The following is a 20,015-nucleotide window of genomic DNA, read 5'->3' on the forward strand; positions in this document are numbered from 1 at the left end:
AGATCACACAACTGCGATAAAAGTAGTATCGGTCTGGCTTCACAATCCCAATGAATTCTTTAAGTCGTTAACCTGGTTTTAGAGAAGAAAACCAAAGGTTAGAGGAGAATCGACTCTAGCGAGCGCACTAGTATCACATAGACGTATGGGGATTAATTTTGCCCAATGCTAGATGTCTCTTATATATAGTCTTCAAATCAGGGTTTTGCCTTAGTTACAAAGCAATCCATATTCACCGTTAGATGAAAACCTGATTTAGATTCAAGCTAATATTTCTTAACCGTTAGATCGAAAACTTAGCTTGTCACACACACTTGAGATGTACGTTTACTGGGTTTGTGAAAATCGTTCCCAAACGTGTACGTGTATGTTGGTTCAACATAGTAACCCAAAATGTCAACCATATGAGCATTTCATATTAACCTTGTTCTTCTTCACCATAACTAGTTCAATTGACTCAAATGAACTAGTTAAAGAGTTGTTCAATTGTTATGAGATCTTATGTAACTACACAAGACAAAATTGAAACAAAGATGATTCGATTCGATTGAATTGGATCACGAACTTTATAGCCACGGTTTGCATAAAGCATTCCTTAGTAATTTAAGTTTAATGTTCAAAGAACATCTTTAGATCATAACTCACTCAAGTACGCAAGAAAGTTCGCCGACTTAAGGCAACCCGGCAGAGTTTTCCAAACTCAGCAGAAAATCTCGGCAAGAAGAGTTCCGTCAGTTCGCGGACTGAGTTCGCGGACTAAACACACAAACGAGTTTTTGGAAAATCCCAGCAGAAATTCTCGGCAAGAGAACTTGCGTCAGTTCCCGGACTTGGCAAAGCCAATTCCTCCGGTTTCTCTCAATCAACAAAGTTCGCAAACTTCGGATTAAGGATAGGACTTATGCACATATGTGTTTCCACACAATGCTTATATCCATCATTGTTTATATTGACCTAAACTCTCATTCCAACCATTGAAACATTCTTAGAGGACGTTATATAGTTTTACACTATTTCTCGTCAAAGCGATTGAAACAATATGACTTTCGTCATTAGGTGAAGATAAACCCGATCAAAGCGAAACGCTTTACCAACACATGATTTCGAGATATAGATAGGCGTGATATACTCGGATCGAAATATCAAATGTGTATGATCCAGTCTATATAGCATACGACTTTTGTCTCATAAGAAGTAGGAGATAGAAGAGATAGAATTTTGAGTAATAGATAAGTTCAAGTCTCCATATACCTTTTTGTTGATGAAGTTCCACGGTTCCTTGTGTAGATCTTCGTCGTTGTATGATGAATCGCCATGAAGTCCTTGAGATCAACTAAACTTTTCTATCCTAGTCTCAGACTTAGCTATGTAGACTAGAAATCAAGACTCATAGTTTTGATCACTAACATTGACAAACATGCTTGAGATAGCAACGCATGCGAGGTCTACCGAGCTATGCTCTAACACATACAAACTGTGGTATATCCTGGTCCCTGTGATAAATATGACGGGCTTATTTCCAGATTGCAGGTGCGGATGCATGTGCGGAAAAATCTTATCACAAATAAAATAAAGAAGAAAAAATAAATAATCTGACTCGTCCCAAGTTTGATACCAATAATAAGTCAAATCCACACTAATTAACAAGGTGGAAATAACAATCGAGCGGTTGGTACTAACTAGCTTGTGTCTTTTGCTTCCCGATCCTTTTTAGTCTAACTTTTTCTTGTTATCGGCAGAGACGTGGTATTGATATTTCACAAGGGATGATAAAAGAAGCAATTGCTAAAGAATTCAATGTCGAAAACCAACTACTAATAAACAACCCAAACGCCACTATTCGCATTGTTGACTTGGGTTGTTCGGTGGGATCCAATAGTCTCGTTTTTGTTAATGCAATAATCGAAGCCATGGATCTTAAATTTGAATCACATTTTCAAGGGCTAGACCTTAAGCAAAATGCAACACCAGAGTTTCAAGTATAATTTAATGACATAACATCAAACGGTTTTAACACCCTATTTGCGCCAATTCCTTTTGATAAACATTACTTTGCAGCAGGTGTGCCGGGTTCATTCTACGGACGTTTGGTTCCTCGAGCTCCACTTCACTTTGTTAATTCATCAACTGCATTTCATTGTCTTTCTAAAGCTCCAAAACGCCGGCGGGTGATATCAAATCAACATGTAATAAATGAAGGATACACTATAGTAATGCTCCAGATGAGGTCTTTCAAGCTTATTCATCTCAATATGTTATGGACATGGAAGCTTTTCTTCTTGATCGTGCACACGAGATTGTGTGTGGTGGATTGATGTTTATTTTGGTCCCAGCTATCGCTGATGAAACATTACTTTCTAAACCAAGTCCTGGTTTGCTTTTGGATGTTTTGGAATCTTGTCTTATGGAATTGGCAAAAATGGTAACTTCTTTTGACGCTACAAGTGTGTGCATAGTCTAAGGCTTACATATCTTGTCATCGGATGGAAACTAATATCAAATAACTTAATGTGTGCTAGCTTGCAGGATATCGTGGATGAAGCTAAACTGGATTCATTCAACATGCCGTCATACATAACATCACCAGAACAAGTTGAAGAATTAGTAGAGAGAACTAGGTGTTTCACTATAGAAAGATTGGAGAGATTGGAAACATTGTTTCCACTATCAAGTGGTGCAAAAATACTAGCTAACCATATGAGATCTGCAAGTGAAGAAATATTCAAGCAACACTTTGGGTTCAGTGATGATGATTTAGACAAATTGATTGAGCTTTATTCCGAAAGACTTGTTGATCCTCTCTCAATATTTACTAAATCAGAAGACAAGTCTTTTCAAATGTTTCTTGTTCTCAAACGCAATAGCGTAAGTATTGCATAATAATGCAAACATTATGGTTGTGTGCATCCTTTCGCAGAGAAATCTCTTCATTTTTGTTTCTTGTTCTCAAACGCAATGACATTGTTATTGGACAGAACTAGTGCGAACATTATGGATGTATTTATCCATTTAATTTTGTTGTCGTTGGTAGTTTAATTGCAACCATTTTGGTTCTAGCTGTTGGAATCTTGCAACAATTAACATCATGTTAGATCTATCAAAATAATATATAAAGAATTGAATCAAACAACTCTACCAAAACAACTTGACCAGGACAGAATCACAGGTTCAACAAGTTGTCCTTAACATATTGATTCACGAGTATACTCGAGATGAGTAATGATAAACCCCTCACATCGAAGATGTGTCCAGGATATGCTGCCCGACATAACTTGAGTTAGCACAACGTAAGTTACCCACTCTTGAACTTAGCAACATGGATTGGAAGTGAACACGCCGCAGAAAACAAAGCAAGAAGATGATGAAAATAAGAGTCGCTTCTGGTGTGTTTTTTAAACAGATTTTCGAGTAGTATTTATAGAAGAAGATTACTTGTAAATCATGTTAGATTTAGGTTTCCATATAAAACAAGTTTCCTGTAAAACAAATCAAAAACGAAAAAGGAATTCTCCTATAAATAAAACAATTAAGGAAATTATTTTTGGAATTAATTTCCTAAAGGTAAAACTAGCAAAAATAATATCGAGTGGACACACGACTTGGTGTATGGTGTACCCGCTTCACCCTCATTTATCAACATATCCATAGGAATATGGTTATATAGTGGAGCTCCTTATCTAGTATACCCAATGTGGAACTAAAGAGATTCATTCACTCAAATAAATGAGTGAGCATCCATAGAACCCTTAGGTCCTAAGATCAAACTACACCAAGACCAAAACATTTAAACTAAAGACTCATTTTTCTCCAATACTAGCTACACCGAAAATTTGAACTACTCCTAAACAATACGTAATTTCGAAAAGCAAAATACCTGAAGCTAGTTAGCTACTACTCTATATATTTGCAACACATTTTCAAGTTTCCACTGCCACTAAGCATTTGAGCTCTTGAATTGCAAATTTGAGAAAAAACCTAAGGGGTTTGAATGTGATTCGTCCCAAATATAAGATCGTTTGTTTTTATATTTTCCTGATATCTGATTTGCCTCATACATCTCGACTCTAAAGTATCTCAGTCAGTTCTCACCAGATTTAAAAGTTTTTTTTCTTCTAATTTTTGATTCAGATATTCAAAATTCGTATTGAGATATAATGAGTCATGTACATATACTGAGTAGTTGAGTCAGAAAAACAAACAATCCACGACCATAATTACATCTTGTTTTTTGTTTCGTGAATCATCTCAGTCGTGTGAATCTGACTCGTCTGGATGTAACTGATATCTCCTGACTCATCTGTATCTGACTTAATACGTTTTCTTTTTGAGTCAGATGTGACTCATCTAACCCAAAAATATGTGAGTTAGTGACTTTGTCCCATGAGCCAGAGGTATTTTATTCGACCCATTAAGTTAGAGGTTAGGTCTGAGTTAGATCACGAGTCAAATCTGATTCAAAATAAAAAAAACATACGGCTCGAGACAGAGTCTGAAAAAAAACATAGTGTTAAACACCAATAGTATCAAAAAAATAAAACGAGAACACTTCTTCTCGCTGGAAAAGTTCAATTCTTTTGTTCGGTGGTTTCTTTATCATTCTCTTTCATCGTATTCCATTAACAAGAAAATCATAACCGTATTTTCCAAATAATTCTCTGAAACTTCTTTTCTTCCATCTTCTTCATCTCCAAACCTAGATTTGCTCGGATTTATCTGAGATATCAGATTTTGCGAGTAGATTCGGGTTTGTGTAATTAGTTTTTAATGTTTTCAATAAAAAAATCATATTATTTCTGATTTTAGGTTTTAGGGTTTGTTTTATTTTTTAGTTTTACTGTTTATATCTCATGGATGTTCTATGTCATGCAATACTCGCCATTAGTGCGATTTCCTATAGCCTTCGGGCATTTCAATTGGAATCCGATGATATATTCAATCAAACAAGATCAATGGATACTGGAATTGGTTATGATAATGATGTTTAGTGCAATTTATCCTTTTTACAAAGGATTTTCTCTTAATGAAGAAGAAGAATTTTCCAAATGGTGGATGCAGATTCAAAACACCATCCCTTTGATTACATCGATTACTTATATGATCAACAATTATGTACTTTTGTTATATTACAATTCCTATGTTGTTGTGGTATTTTTCTTTTGTATTTTCTTGTTGTATCTATTCGATGTACTTGAATTAGCTTGTTCATGGTTTCCAATTAATATAATCTAAAGAGGTTCTTCCTCTCTTTTTTTTTCCCACGAAGAGGAATTTTAGAGTGGGAAATAAGGGGCGCAAACGTTTTTAATGTTCTTAGATTTCCTCTTTTTGTTATTTATTTGTGTTTAGAAGCTTATTTTATGAGCTTTTAGTGCTATTTTGTTGCTATTCTTTTTTCCTCTTTGGTTTATCGGGGTGGGGAATCCTCGAGCCTCCCATTATGTAATTTTTGTAATTACGTTTTTTTTGCTTCAATAAATCATTTTTACCTAGCAAAACAAAAAAAAAATTCCTTCACAAAATAAAATTCCACTGTGGGGCAAAACTTCAGGACCGGCTATATAGGAACACTCTCCCTGTGATACTATTAACGTGGACCAACAAGTCTGCATCATATTAGCTGATTAAGCTCAGTAGGGTCGAAACTTAAGGGCGCTGTGGCGTGTACCCAAAAAAATAAAAATAGTTGGGTCATGGTGCCATTTCGCACTTTCAAAATGTTTCCAGAGAGATTCACAAGAGTTTTGCCATGTATAAATAGTCGATGAACTATCAAAGGGGAAGGTATCAATTAGCGACGGAGATGGAGATGAAAAAAATCAGGTTTTTGATTCACGTCCAATGAAAGGCGGAACTGAGAAGCACAACTATGTCCAGAATTCATCTCTTTATGCACATATATACTAGCTTTTTCTCCCTTTTCTAGTCCACATATCATATATCCATTATTAACGGGGATTTTTTATCTCTAACTCAACCGAATTGTCCGAGTCCGACTAATATTTTTCTTGATCCAACAAGATATGTGTCTAACGAGTCAGGTATATTTATATACCTGACTCATGTAATTCTAAGTTGAATGCATGTATGATCTGAGTTGAAATAATGACAAACATATAAGAAGGAAAAAAGATCTGACTCGGTCTGAATGTGATGTCGATCCCGAGTTAAATCTAAACAAACAAAGAGGAAATACAATAGAACCTCTTCATATTACGCCCTTGGGAATGCACAAAATTATTAATATACGAAGGTTATTAATATACAAAGGTGTATCTAGAAAAAATTAAGATTTTCAAGTTCAATGCTACTTAAATGCTAATTGATACCGATGTCTTTTTTAATTTTTCAAATGAGCAAAAAGTTGCTTATGCTTTAACTGAAGAAGAAATTATTGTTGAAATTAGACTAGTTAGAAACATGTTGGCTTCAATAATAAGGAGCCTGTAAAAGTTGACGAGATTTACGTATTCACAAGTTAAAAATGTGTTAAAAACCAAAAAATTATATCTTTTTTCCCGAACAATCGTAGATAGGTATATTACTCATCATAAATTTTAATGTAATAAGTTTTATACTTTTTTAATATAAAGTCGATTATTACAATACAGAGGTCAATTTCTTAGAGAGAAAGTGAGAAAAATCATTAATATTAAAAAGTAGAGGTTATTACTATTTATAAATGGTCCAAGTTGGGACCACAATTTTTTTTTTCCGATATAAAGTATAAATATATGGAGGTTTTAGTGTATACGTTTTAACATGCAGACAGTTCGTAGCATCTATATTGGTGTTGTTGTGCTGAAATCAATGATCAGTTTTCATTTTCTGCTAGAGTAACTAGCTTGTATTTTCGCTTAAACCAATGATCAATTTTTTTATGGGAAGAGACGTGGTATTGATCTTTCACAAGGGATGACTCACGAAGCAATTGTTAAAGAATTCAACATCGAAAACTAACTAATTAATCAACAACCCAAACACCACTACTCGCATTGTTGACTTGGGTTGTTCGGTGGGATCCAATAGTCTCGATTTTGTTAATGCCATAATTGAAGCCGTGGATCCTAAATTTGAATCATATTTTCACGGGTCGTAACTTAAGCAAACTGCAACACCTAAGTTTCAAGTACATTTTAATGATATTTTATCAAACGATTTTAACACTTTATTTGCATCAATCCCTGTAGAAAAGCGTTACTTTGTAGCATGTGTACCAGGTTTATTTTACGGGCGTTTTTTTCCTCGAGCTTCCCTTAATTTCGTTAATTCATCTACTGCACTTCATTGGCTTTCTAGAATTCTAAAAGGTGCTGGTGATATCAACTCAACATGGAATAAATGAAGGATACATTATAGTAATGCTTCAGATGAGGTTTTTCAGGCTTATTAATATGTTATGGACATGGAAGTTTTTCTTCTTGCTCGTGGACACGAGATTGTCTGTGGTGGATTGATGTTTAATGATTTTGGTTCCATCTATCTCTGATAAAACAATACTTTCTCAAACAAGTCTTGATTTACTTTTGGATTTTTTGGGATCTTGTCTTATGAAATTGGTAAAAATGGTAACTTTTATTATTATTATGAGATAATATTCGTTTTGCACTTATTTTCGTAGCTTGGAAACATCAAATGAATGTATAACTCAGTTTAGAACTAAATTATTTTCCAACACAACAGAGAATATTGTTCAATTATGACGAGATCAATTTTAGATGCTAGGGTGCGCATAGTCTAGGACTTAACTACATAACTTAACATCGGATGGAAAGTCATAATTTCAGTTAATTTGTTGTGTGTGTGCATGCAGGATATCGTAGATGAAGCTAAAGTGGATTCCTTCAACTTGACATCATACTTAACATCGCCTAAACAAGTGAAAGAATAAGTAGAGAGAACCGGGTGTTTCACTATATAAAGATTAGAGAGATTGGAAACATTGTACCAGCAAGTGATGCACAAATACTTAATAAACATATGAGAGATGCAAGTGAATAAATCATCAATCAACAGTTTGGGTTCAACGATGATGATTTAGACAAATTGTTCGATCTTTATTCCACAAAACTTGTTGTTCCTCTTTCGTCTTTACTAAATTAGAAGACAAGTCTTTCCAAATGTTTCTTGTTATGAAACGCAATAGCTTTAGCATTGCACAATAGTGCAAAAATTATGGTTGTATTCATCATTCAGAAGAGAATTCTTGTCATTTTTTTCTTGTTCCCAAGTGCAATGATATTATTATTGGCACTAGTCTAAACATTATAGCTTTATTTATATGTTTATTTGTGATGCAGTTTTGTTAGTTTAATTTCAACCATTTTGTCTAGCCACACCGAATAATTGAACTTTTCATGAATAATTTCTAACATTATGGTTGTATTCATGAATGATATGTAAACTCAAATTTTTAAAAGCAAAATACTTGAAGCTAGTAAGCTACTATTACTTTATATATTTTCAACACATTTATAAGTTCTCATGGTCAATATGCATTTAAGCTCTTAAACTACAAATCTAAGAAATTTTGTAAGGGATGTGAAATTTACTCGTCCCAAGTTAACAGATTGTTTGTTTTTGCATTTTCCTGATGTCTGACCTGCCTTATACATCTTGACTATATCTTGTCTGACTCACAAATTATGACTAGATTCAATAGTTTTTTGTTTTTTTTTTAATAATTTGAGTCAGATGTAATAAGTCGGGTTAAGATATAATTTATCGTATACTAAATTAGTCAGTTAATCTGATCAACTCAAATTTTTAAGTTCTCAACCTTCCTTATCGAAGCTATCCTTAGCGCCTCTTTGATTGCTTGCACTTCTGCTTCTTCTACAGAGGAATTAACAAAATAGGTTGGTTGATTAATCCTAGATGAATGAGTGCTTTGAGTCTCAGATAATCAAATCCATCAATTCCCCAATTGCTAGGATTTGGGTTCCAAGCTCCATCTGTGTTGATCCAACTTTCTAGAGGAGACTCCTAAGGAGAGGATTTCTGATGATTTGCGTCAACCATAAGATTCGTAACGATTCATTTACTACATCATCTGCAGTTGAGAAAACTAGAAACAAGCAACCAAGAATACATTGGCCTGACCAAATTTGGAAAAAATTTCGACATCCAAGCATAGCTAGTAATGTATGGAAGATTCAACAGGGAGTGCGCATTGATGATGAAAAATTAATCAAGAAAGGCTACTCTCTTGCTTCTGAATGTTGTATCTTCCAGCAATCTCAAGACAGTATGGAACATCTCCTGTGGTCCTGCAGTTTCAGCAAGCATATATGGAAATGGTTAGTTACTATTTTTCAATTCCAAATACCTACTTCCTTCTCAGACATTATTAACCTTGCAAAACATAAAATCTCAATTGTCAAACAAGTATGGATAATAGCAGCATGTGCAACAATGAGAGAACTTTGGTTCCAAAAAAATAAATTTATTCATGAAAATATATCTCCCAATTTGGAATGCTTCAAAAGAAGAATCATGAGCCTAGTATTCTATGGTGGCTACAGAATGACAGGTACAATATGGGGGCAGAATTATGATTCTAAAATACTTCAGTTCTTCAACCTTGGTCAGAGAAATATGAAATTCAAAAGAATCCAAGAATGTCAATGGTTCAATCCAAATGAAAGTTATGTTCTATTTTGTTGTGCTGGAATGGCTGTTGGTAATCCAGGTATGGGTGGTTTTGGTATTATTGCTAGAGGTCATGAAGGTCAGGTCATTGGAACTGTCTCAGGTGGGACTGGTATTTCTACTTCTATAGCTGATGCACTATCTATTGTGTGGGCTACTGAATGGGCAGTTAAACTTCAACGCACTAGAATACTCATCAGATCTCATTCTTTAACAATAATAGAAGATGCAAAATAAGGTGTAATACGCGCCTTGGTGTTTACAATCAAGATGGGTAAAAGCCAAGAAGGAGATTCCTGAAATTATCTATGAACAATATCATAAGGAAGTGAATTTCTCTGCAATTGAGCTAGCTAAACAGGGTGCAAGATTACCTCAAGGATCTGTGGTAGTTAATAGAGGAAAGCCTTCATCTCTATCTCAAGTTGAATTACCAGATAAAAAGTATTATAGATTTTGTTAGATATAACAGTTTCTACTTAAAGTGTAATTCTTAAGCTTTTTTAGCTTTTCTTTAGTTTTTCAAATTTTGAAATTCTAAATTTGATTAAAATCAATAAAAATGTGATTTAGCTAAAAAAAAAAGATTAAGAGGAGTAGCTTCATGAGACGTCAATAACATTAATTTAGTTCTTTCCATTGTAATTGGTGGTTCCTCAGTTTTTCTATTGTGAACAATCTCATTTATGCTAGTCCAAATTAACCATAAAATGCAAGCAACTAAGGGGAAAGTTTCAGATTTCCCAGAAGAGTCTTTATAGGGGGTGAGTAGGAGCCAAAATATGATCTACTGATGAAAGGTATGATTCTTGAGTATTGTCATTAATCATAAACCAACTTTATTATGCTTTTGGAAAGTAACAAGTGAATGCATAATTGGTTCTGGCTTCAACTTGCACTTAGGTCAATGAAATTTAAAGATATGTATGCGAGAGTTGAAAACTTCATTCACAGACAGAGCACCTTTCAGAGCTTTCCAAAGAGTTGAATCCTTGCATGTATATTTTGGTCCACAAATTCGTCCACATATCTGCATCCTAGAGGTATCACCACTCACGTTAAGAGTTGTATAGGCATTTTTGGTACAGAAATATATGTCTTTAGCTGGAGTCCAAATTCTTATCACTAAAAAATTCCAAACTAAGCGGTTATCTGTTCAATCAACTCTTTTGATTGTTGATCAAATATAACACTCAGTTTTGATTTGTCCCAAGATCTTGAGTCATAGTTAATCAAGTCTTTAACTTTTAAATTCTTATCTGGCACGGTATTGACCCTTCATGTGGCAGTAAGGGATCTAATTATCACACCACAGATATACGAGGTTTTCTTCCTCAGCACTCAAGAAATAAAGGGTTTTATCTTTCACATGATTTAGTGGAGGCATTTTCATAACCAAGAAGCAGTACCGGGAATTTATAATTAAGCACATCCACATATTCTCAAGATATTTTACTTTAAGCATTGTTGTTAAAAGAGAATCTGGATTTTCAACAAGTATATACACTCCTTAACAACATAACTAAGTTATTAATTTCATTTTTTCTGAAGCTTAATCGTTCGGGTTCAACTTTTTATTTATCTTAGATCTTTTACCCACCGATATTTATTAAGGTGAGTATCAATCTTATAGCATATAATTTTTGGGATTAAAAAAGTAGCCATTTGATACAAAGATATTGCATGTCAAACATATATGTTTCACGAAAGTGGTCCTCCATTCCTGTGATAGGAATTGAGTTAGCCACCCATCACTCTCTTTTCCACAGAACATAGGAAAGAATCGTGGGTTTGAGTTATTATAGTTATGGGAGCTCCCAAATACTTCTCGTCGAGACTCATATTATAGATATTCAGAAAATTTGCTAAGATTCTCTTACACTTCCCGGTGAAATTTTCCCACTAAGCAGGGCACGCCAAATTTATTGTAGTTGATTTCCTGGCCACTTGTTTTGCCGTAAGTTTGCAGGCAATTTCTTATGCCATGCAAATATGTTATGGTGACATTGGTGAAGAAAAGACTGAGATGACTAATAGGAGATCACCGCCCTCATCTCTCTTTGAAGATATGAAAATCGTGAGTCTGAACTTTCAATTTTTTTTATCTTTTCTTTTTATGTAAAATTGTTTGTCAAACAATAAGAACGCTGGCCATATTACTATCCCACCTTGATGGCTAGTGCCGGCCCTAAGAGCAACTGCAGTGGACGACTAAACCCAAATTTGGTGTCGAGTGGGCTGGCGTAGTGGGACGGACCATCGATCAAAATTTGATCAAAGAGTAAAACCCAGACCAAATTTGGTCAGCGATCAAGACCAAACCCAAATATAGTCGGGCGTTTATATAATGTCCGCCTACCCGACGGGCGTTGGTATAATGTCCACATGTAGCCACGCGTTCATAAAGTTAACGCCTGATGCAGGGGCGTTGGTATAATGTCCGCCTGGATGGAGCGTTGGTATAATGTCCGCCTGGATGGGGCGTTGGTATAATGTCCGCCTGGATGGGGCGTACGTAAAGTTAACGCCGGACACCCAGACGTACATAAAGTTAACGCCTCTCTTGGGGCGTTGATATAGTCATGATCCCACCATTAACTAGCTTTGAAAACTTTGCTTGGGGCGTTGTCTTTATCAACGCCCCATCTTTTTTTTTTTTGAATCCGGGCGAACGTATAATCTCCGTCCCACACACCAGGCGTTGCTATAGTTCACGCCCCATACCAGGCGTTATCTTTATCAACGCCCCATACCAGGCGTTATCTTTATCAACGCCCCATGCCAGGCGTAATCTTTATCTACGCTGGACGATGAAGCGGAATTTATATCAACGCGCGACCAAATTTACTCATCACCCGCTACGCCACAGGACGGACTAAACCCAAATTTGATCTTTTTTTTTAATCTTTGGTCTTTAGTTATACTCGCACCACTGTGGACGCTCTAAGTGACGATCATAGGGAAAAACAAACAACCTGCGAGTTAAAATAATACAGTCAACATGGTGCCAATATGACAAAAAGCCCCTGGCTGAAAACTACGGCACCCCGCACCCTTAACATAATTTCCCTCTTTTGTTTTCACCTCTTTGGTTCCTGACCTGTTTTAGGTTTTCATTCTTCCTCTCTACAGTCAGTAGGAGAGAAAGCTTCTCTGCAAATTCCGGAAAGTAACTCTTCGGAAATTAGAACTAAAAGTCGAAGCCATGATAGGTATGAATCAAACCCTAATTTCTACTTCAAATTTGATTTCATATATCTTTTGCCCAAATTTCCTTTTAAATTTGTTCTGAGTTTGTGGAGTTTGGATTGTTTGATTGTATAGACTATGCTCAAGAACAAGAGATGGAAATTGAAGCTTTACAAGCTATCCTTATGGATGAATTTGAAGGTTTGTTTGTGAATCTCAATCATATCTATGCTATATCTTTTCCTTTTGCTTATTTTACGACCTTAATCGAACGCCAGAGAGATTTGTTTACAGAATTCAATGTTTTTGTTATCAGAAATTGATGCTAGTGACAGTGGATTAAACACATCCAATCGTTGCTTCCAGATTACTATCTCTCCACAAGTAAGATTTTTCTTACTTTCTTATTAAATTTTATGTCCGGGCATATAGAAGTGAACCCTGAACCCTGAATCTGCTTACATGTTTGGGTTTTCTGGTGATCAGGAAGAAGATGATGAGGAGACATCTAAAGGTATGACAGTATTGCTGATAAAAAAATACTACAATTTAGTGTTGTCGTATTTTGGTTTGCATTACTCATGGTGCTCGTTACTTTAATCGTATTAGTTAACATTTTGATGCTGTTTTATGCTGCAGTTCTACTGGCTTTAGTTTTTGCTCACACTGAAAAGTACCCAGATGAACCACCACTGCTGCACGTGAAAAGGTTGGTAAACATACATATCGTTTTGATTCTCTATCTACTTATAAAGACCTGCTCCTGTAGTACATTGTCTCCTGCTAGTGTTTCATAGTCGAAAGTCTACTGTTTCGGATTATGGCTAATTGAAATACCATTGACTATTTTTATATGGGCCATCTATATGTGGTCGAGTTACTTTTAGGACCTCGGGTATGTCGTTGTGGTTTTTCTTGTGTAATGTTCTGATAAGATGAAGGAATAGTGGATAACCCTGAATCTCCTACTATTTGGCGAATGATAAGGCTGGTAAACATAATATCGTTATGATTCCCTACATAAAGACTTGTCCTGTAGTATATTGTCTTCGCTTAGTCTTTCATAGTCGAACACTCTACTGTTGCTGATTATGGTCAATTGAAATACCATTGACTGCTTTATATGGGCCATGTATATTTGGTCGAGATACCTTTAGGACCTCGAGTATGTCTTTGTGGTTTTGGGCAAATGATGTTATTGGTTACTTCGTTTTGGTTACATTCATGCATCTTTTGTTGGTGGCTACCTTTTTGATGGGCCAAATCCAAATTGACCTGATCTTCACAAAATTATTCACCCCTCACTGAGTATATTCATTCTCACTCACCTACTAGCACACTATTAGAGATTACTTTCATGCAAGTTATCATGGATTCCATATTTTTTTAGTTCTGCAATTGTTATGTAACCATCCAGTAGTCAAATGTATATATGTACCCAAGTTGCTCAACTTGTAGAGTAAATTATCCGATCTACCCATAACCCATGTACAAAACACTAAATATCGTTAACTACTTCTCAGTCGGAATCCCCATCTTGGCTATCCTTGTTGTATTTACTTTTTTGGCTTCTTATTATGCCCCCTACCTAGATTGGTTCAAGCAATTAAGCTATTCCGGGTTTATTATGTGCAGTTTGAAAGGAATATCATTAGAGCATCTCCAGGCGTTAAAACAAAAGCTTGAGGAGGAGGTAAATCTCTTAGTGGTTAACTAATTTTTATATTGTATTCTCAGAAACAAATGTTCTCAGTGGTCTTAATTGTTTTTGATCGAACTTCTATCCTGAGGCCTAGAACCAGTTTTCATTGAAAAAAATGTAGTTTCTCAATTTGAAAATAGCTCGATCCTGATGATTTTTCTGCTCTTTCTCTTTTCTTTCATATTTGCTGAAGCTGATTCTGTTTATTTATAATGCCGTTTTGGTGTGTGACTAAATCGATTTGTTCATGCTTATATGTCCTGTAACCCATAAGTATGTAACTAAGTAATTTCTTATTAGATGTAAGGACACTTATACTTGCATTGTTCTCCTATAGTTTGTGTTAAGGAAAATGTTTCATGTCCATCTTGGTTTAACATAAATGTTCCAATTATTTAAAATACTTCAAAGGAAATAATCAAATAAAAGTATTTGCATCTTCAGTTTTTCACTGTGCTCATCTTCTATCGAAAACAATTGCAGTTAAATGTTTGACCCACCTTTCTGTTATTTAGGCATCCGAAAATCTTGGCATGGCTATGATCTACACACTCATTTCATCGGCGAAAGAGTGGCTGGATGAAACATTCCGTCAAGTTGTGGTTGAGGAAGTAGTGGAGACAACTAAAGATGATGTACGCTAATTTAATTTGTTACTACTTTGTGATATGTTTTGTACACCGAAGGTGTTCTGGTTATTATTTATTTTTGTATAACGGTTTTTTGTCTAGGTAATAATGTGATTTTGTGGGGCTCACAATACCATGTTGGTTATTTCTCAGAGGAGATCTGAGTGAACTGTGATAGACTGAGAGGGCTTGCTTGGTAATTGAATTTTGTTTCTCTTTTATAGGGTTTCCTGTATACCATCCCTGTTTTGTCTAAATCCCATCCAATCTGCAATTGCTTAAAAATTTATACTGTTGGTAACCATAGCCCAGTTTTATTATTTCCTTTCATATGCATCTCTTTTTAACCCTCATCATCTCAAGCTTTTTTTCACCTCTCAACCATCACTAAATTTCTTAGCACCCCTGAAACCAAACCTCTTATTTTGGCCTTATAGTTTTCCTGTACATGGCTAAAAAGAAGGTTTTTGTGGAAGCTTTAATCTTTGAAAGGATTAGCTCAGTTTTATGCTTGAGATGTGACTCATGCTTATTACTAGTATTAGATTATTTTTTTTCTTGTTAAAATTTTCTTTTTACATTCATCTCTAGTCGACTGATTAACTACTGTAGGTCACAATGGTGGAATCAAATCTCCCATTGATAACGCACACCATATATACATTTAAGGAACATGAATCTTGGGCCATGTAGGAGGGCCTTGATAAAAGTGTCATCCAAAACATATAAGACATCAACAACTTTGAATTGCACAAGTCCATCCACAAAAAGTGATAATCGATTGCAACATGCTTCACCTGAATGGCTGAATGTGACGCTGGAAAGATGAAATGAATATTATCACTTAATGATAACTCAACGCAAGTTAATTTATGAAAGAAAGAGGCTTAACTCCAAAAAAAAAAAATGGCTGGCTAACAATAAATAATTTTTTTTTTGCAGTGGAAATAATAGGGAAAAGTAAGAGATAAAGAAGGAGAAGAACTTGATATTGATAAAGAGGCATCAAATTATTACATACGTATAATGTTCTCTTATATACATGAAAGGGAAGACCTATTCATCTAATGGACCGCACATCCATGGGCCATAGGCCCTATAACACTCCCCCTTGTGCGGTTCAATAATAAAACTTTATACATAGTGCTTCACATATAGTGCTTTAAATGTAGTTCTTCAAATGTTGTTCTCTCCTTGATGACTTGTGCTGAAATCAGTTGCCTCATTAAAACCTTGACAAGGGAAAAACCCAATGGGACAAAACCTTATTACAACTCTTCACATGTAGTACTTCACATGTTGTCTCGTACTTTACATGTAGTTCATCACATGCAATACGATCTTCAAAGACCGACATGTCTAAGTTAATTGCCTCGTTAAAACTTCTTTAGGAGAATTCAGAGGGACAAAACCTGAACTAAAGAAAGAGTACAATATTAAGAAAACTTAGAACATAGTTGGATGCGTATACGTTACCTAATTAAAACCTTGACAAGGGAAAACTCAGTGGGACAAAACCTTGACGAAGGGAAAATAGTACAACGTGACAGATGTAAGTAAAGGTGATCCGTTGCAGATGATCACTTTGCTCCGTTGAAGTTGATTAGTTGCTTCACAACTCATAAGGTAGAAATTCCTTGTGGGGAAGAGAATAGCCTTAGTTAGCAAATTACTTCCTGGTGTTTGTTGTTGTATCATTAAAAACCTTGCCGAGTATTAAAACCCTATGGGAAAAAGCAACCTCGGTGAAGGAAAATAGTTCAACACACCATTAGATGCTCCCCCTGGTGTCAGAAAATTTTCGTTAGTCTAATGCAGTCAAAAGGAGTTTATCACACTTTACTTTGGTGACTTGAATGTTTATAAGACCCTGTTGTTGATTCTGGAAGTTCGTTGCTTAAGAGAATATCACGTTTCATTTCTTTGATTAAGATATTTTCAGTAATATCAACGCGATCGTTATGTCTTTCAACATTCAACATACTTGATGTTTTTAGTGTTGTCTCGCTAAAAACCTTGTCGAGTAACAAAACCCTTTGGGAAAAACTATTCTGGATCGAAGAGAAAAAGAGTGCAACACAACTTCAATTTCGAAGTAAAATATGTCGACATCATATCCTTGGATCCTCCCCTGATGTCGGCATCTCCCTCTGATTACTTTCAGAGTTGTTCCAGACAGTTCCTTTAGTCATGTAGTTTTCGAAACTGAATATCGATAATGACTTAGAAAATAGTCTATCATATCTCCCCCTGATTACTTTCGTTGGAGAAGATATTATTGTTCCTTCATAATCAACAGCTTTTGGATTGCACTTTCATTAGCATTCATTTTTATGTCCTTGTAGGGAATTTTTTTTTATGTCAATGGTTACTTTTGAGTACATGATTACATTCATTATACCATTCCAATGACGTTGCGTTGGCCCTGAGCTATATCTAGCTAACAAGTTCCCTGAGGATGTAAAATTTAATCGACTACATTATTATACTAAGTACAAAAATGCGTCTACTGTACTTAGATATGGGAATTTCATCTCCCAACACATCTTCGTCATCTTCCTTTAGACGAAATGGTCTCTTACTTACATTTGAACCTCGACTAATCATGGGAGTGCTATCAGGATGCATGTCTTTGTTAAATTTCCTGACAACTTTAGACATATGCAAACTAGTGGAATAATATACCACAAGCTCAGTATTCGGTCGAGCTTTCCCCAGACTTTTCATCTCAAATTCGGATTTCAAATAGTTTTTAAGGTCCCTTATTACATCAAGAGTACCCATCATGTCTGTACCATCGACATAGATAGCTACAATTCCAAATCAGGAACTTTCTTGTGAGTATGCAAGGAAAAATAACTTACTTGTTTATCCCCTCCAAATCAAATAGTCACTTAGACGGGTATACCACATCCGCCTGATTGCGTCAATCTATAAATGAGCGTTATATCTAACTGTAAACACACTCTGTGGTTTAAAGTCACTTAATTTGGGAAACAAAAGGCTATCAAGTACTTTTGTAAATATCTTCTATCTCTTGATTCTTTCAAATATACGTAACAACCACATACATATGCTACATTTCAAGTCCTTTTGAAATTACCAAGCTAACTAAGTAGCGGAACACTATAAAGTTCATTACAAGAGAACAGTTTCTGGGCTTTGTGAGAAACCTCGCGCCACAAGGCGAGTCTTTATACTTTAAGACTGCTTTCCTCTCATTATGCTTTGTGACAAAATAATCATGTATGTCCAATAGGCTTTACACTTGGTTGGTTAGCACTACCACACCAAATACTTGTATATTTGTCAAAGAACCAAGTTCTACCTGGATTATATAGGCCAAATATGCTCTTCTCTGACTCTCCTGCTCCTCTCCATGCCTTCCAATTGCGTTTCTAACTCGACCTATTCTATTGATTTCTTACCTAGGGTTTCAGAGAGAAATCAGGGAAGAAATCGAGAGAATAGATGGCTAGAAGTTTAGGGGAATGATGGGTTTCGGTGAGGGATAGCCATGATGGCTTTTGGTGGTTGATTGTGGTGGTTGAGGCAGTGGAGTTGGCGGAGTTGGTGGTGAAGGTGAGGCTGTTGCAGACGGAGTGGAGAAGATGGAGGTGGAGTCGATGGAATTAGGGATATGGGTGTGTTTGGTTCTGCGGGTATAGGTGTTAGGTGTTTGGGTGTTGAGCGGTTTCATCAAGTCTCGATGATTCGCGAAGCTGAGCCGTGGGATGCGGAAATTATAAATTGATCTAACGGCTACAAGTGAAGAGGCTGGTATCGACCGTCGGATGCCTGATACAACGAAACTGACAGCTCAAGATGGAGTTAGGTGTTGTAGTGTTAGACAGGATCTTCAGACTTTGATGTACTGGCGATGCTGCGACCATTGGATTCAGATGTGATACAATCTGACGGCTGACGAAGGATACGGGTATGGATATTGGAAATGGGTTTGGGTAAGGGTTTTGGGCCTTGGGTATGCCAAGCCCATATCTTCTTTAAGAACAATTCTTCCTTGTTAAGCCTATTTCTAGCCTTTTGGTCTTGTGCACAACATTCCTCGCGGCTTCCTTGCGTGATTCCTATCGGCTTCCACCACTTTTCTGCTCTTTTCGCTCCGTAATTCCATCCAAACTTTATTTAGAACCTAAAAATACAAAATTAATTAAGAAAAGTATTTATTCTTGAAAACAATGAAAATACAGAATATGGGATAAAATGGAGAATTAGAGCACAAAAGATGAGTTAATTGCCAACAAAAAGATATAGAAATATGCACTTTTTAGCACTCATCAACAAGTATCCAAAGAGCTATGAGGACATACATATTCTCAACCTATCTCCAAGTAACTAGAATGCCAGAGAAATTAAAGGTGTCAGCTCTAAAGCTGACTGAAGAAAAGGGGAGACACATCCGCAACACTGCTAGATAAAGAGATATCCGCTACACAGCTAGATAAACATTGTAAGATGCGTCCGCTGCTTTACATCTGGATAAGATTAGGAGAGAGATAAATATGAGAGGGACATCTGCTACACAACTGGACTAATTACGTGTGATGAGTTAAACCAGTGCTAGAAAGATCTTGTTCCAGATTGAAAGCGGACTAACAAAGCAACCAAATGTATCTTTCTTCGACTCTCTCATAGTGCTCAGTAGAAACAACATCTTCTTCGGTCTTCAACAGTTGATAAACTATCGAACCGCATAGAACCTTGACAATTAATTCTTCTCTTCAATTTCTTCCTTGACTTATAAATTTCTACTTCCCTATGACCTTATTTAAAAAAAACAAACTAATTATAGAACAAAAAGAACGTAATGATTTTTTTTTTTTTTT

General features: G+C 35.8%; 2 protein-coding genes and 1 long non-coding RNA gene across 3 annotated transcripts; all 3 read left to right on the forward strand.

The window, feature by feature from the left end:
• The first annotated feature begins 2,263 nt into the window (after window positions 1-2,263).
• On the forward strand, window positions 2,264-7,888 carry LOC113359605 (farnesoic acid carboxyl-O-methyltransferase-like). The gene is made up of 3 exons (XM_026603211.1): window positions 2,264-2,422; window positions 2,527-2,865; window positions 7,811-7,888. Exons 1-3 carry the CDS (start codon window positions 2,264-2,266, stop codon window positions 7,886-7,888), a joined length of 576 nt encoding a protein of 191 aa, XP_026458996.1.
• Window positions 7,889-12,698: 4,810 nt separating this feature from the next.
• LOC113359606 (RWD domain-containing protein 1-like) lies at window positions 12,699-15,183 on the forward strand. Its single transcript, XM_026603212.1, has 7 exons — window positions 12,699-12,860; window positions 12,973-13,038; window positions 13,154-13,221; window positions 13,324-13,351; window positions 13,477-13,546; window positions 14,473-14,530; window positions 15,055-15,183. Exons 1-7 carry the CDS (start codon window positions 12,854-12,856, stop codon window positions 15,181-15,183), a joined length of 426 nt encoding a protein of 141 aa, XP_026458997.1. The 5' UTR covers window positions 12,699-12,853.
• A 131-nt stretch (window positions 15,184-15,314) lies between these two features.
• Window positions 15,315-16,349, forward strand: LOC113361364. The gene is made up of 2 exons (XR_003365095.1): window positions 15,315-15,364; window positions 16,111-16,349. It is a non-coding gene; the product is annotated as an uncharacterized LOC113361364 (long non-coding RNA).
• The last annotated feature ends 3,666 nt before the right edge of the window (window positions 16,350-20,015 follow it).

Source organism: Papaver somniferum, chromosome 3 (assembly GCF_003573695.1).
Source record: "Papaver somniferum cultivar HN1 chromosome 3, ASM357369v1, whole genome shotgun sequence".
Taxonomy (NCBI): Eukaryota; Viridiplantae; Streptophyta; class Magnoliopsida; order Ranunculales; family Papaveraceae; genus Papaver; species Papaver somniferum.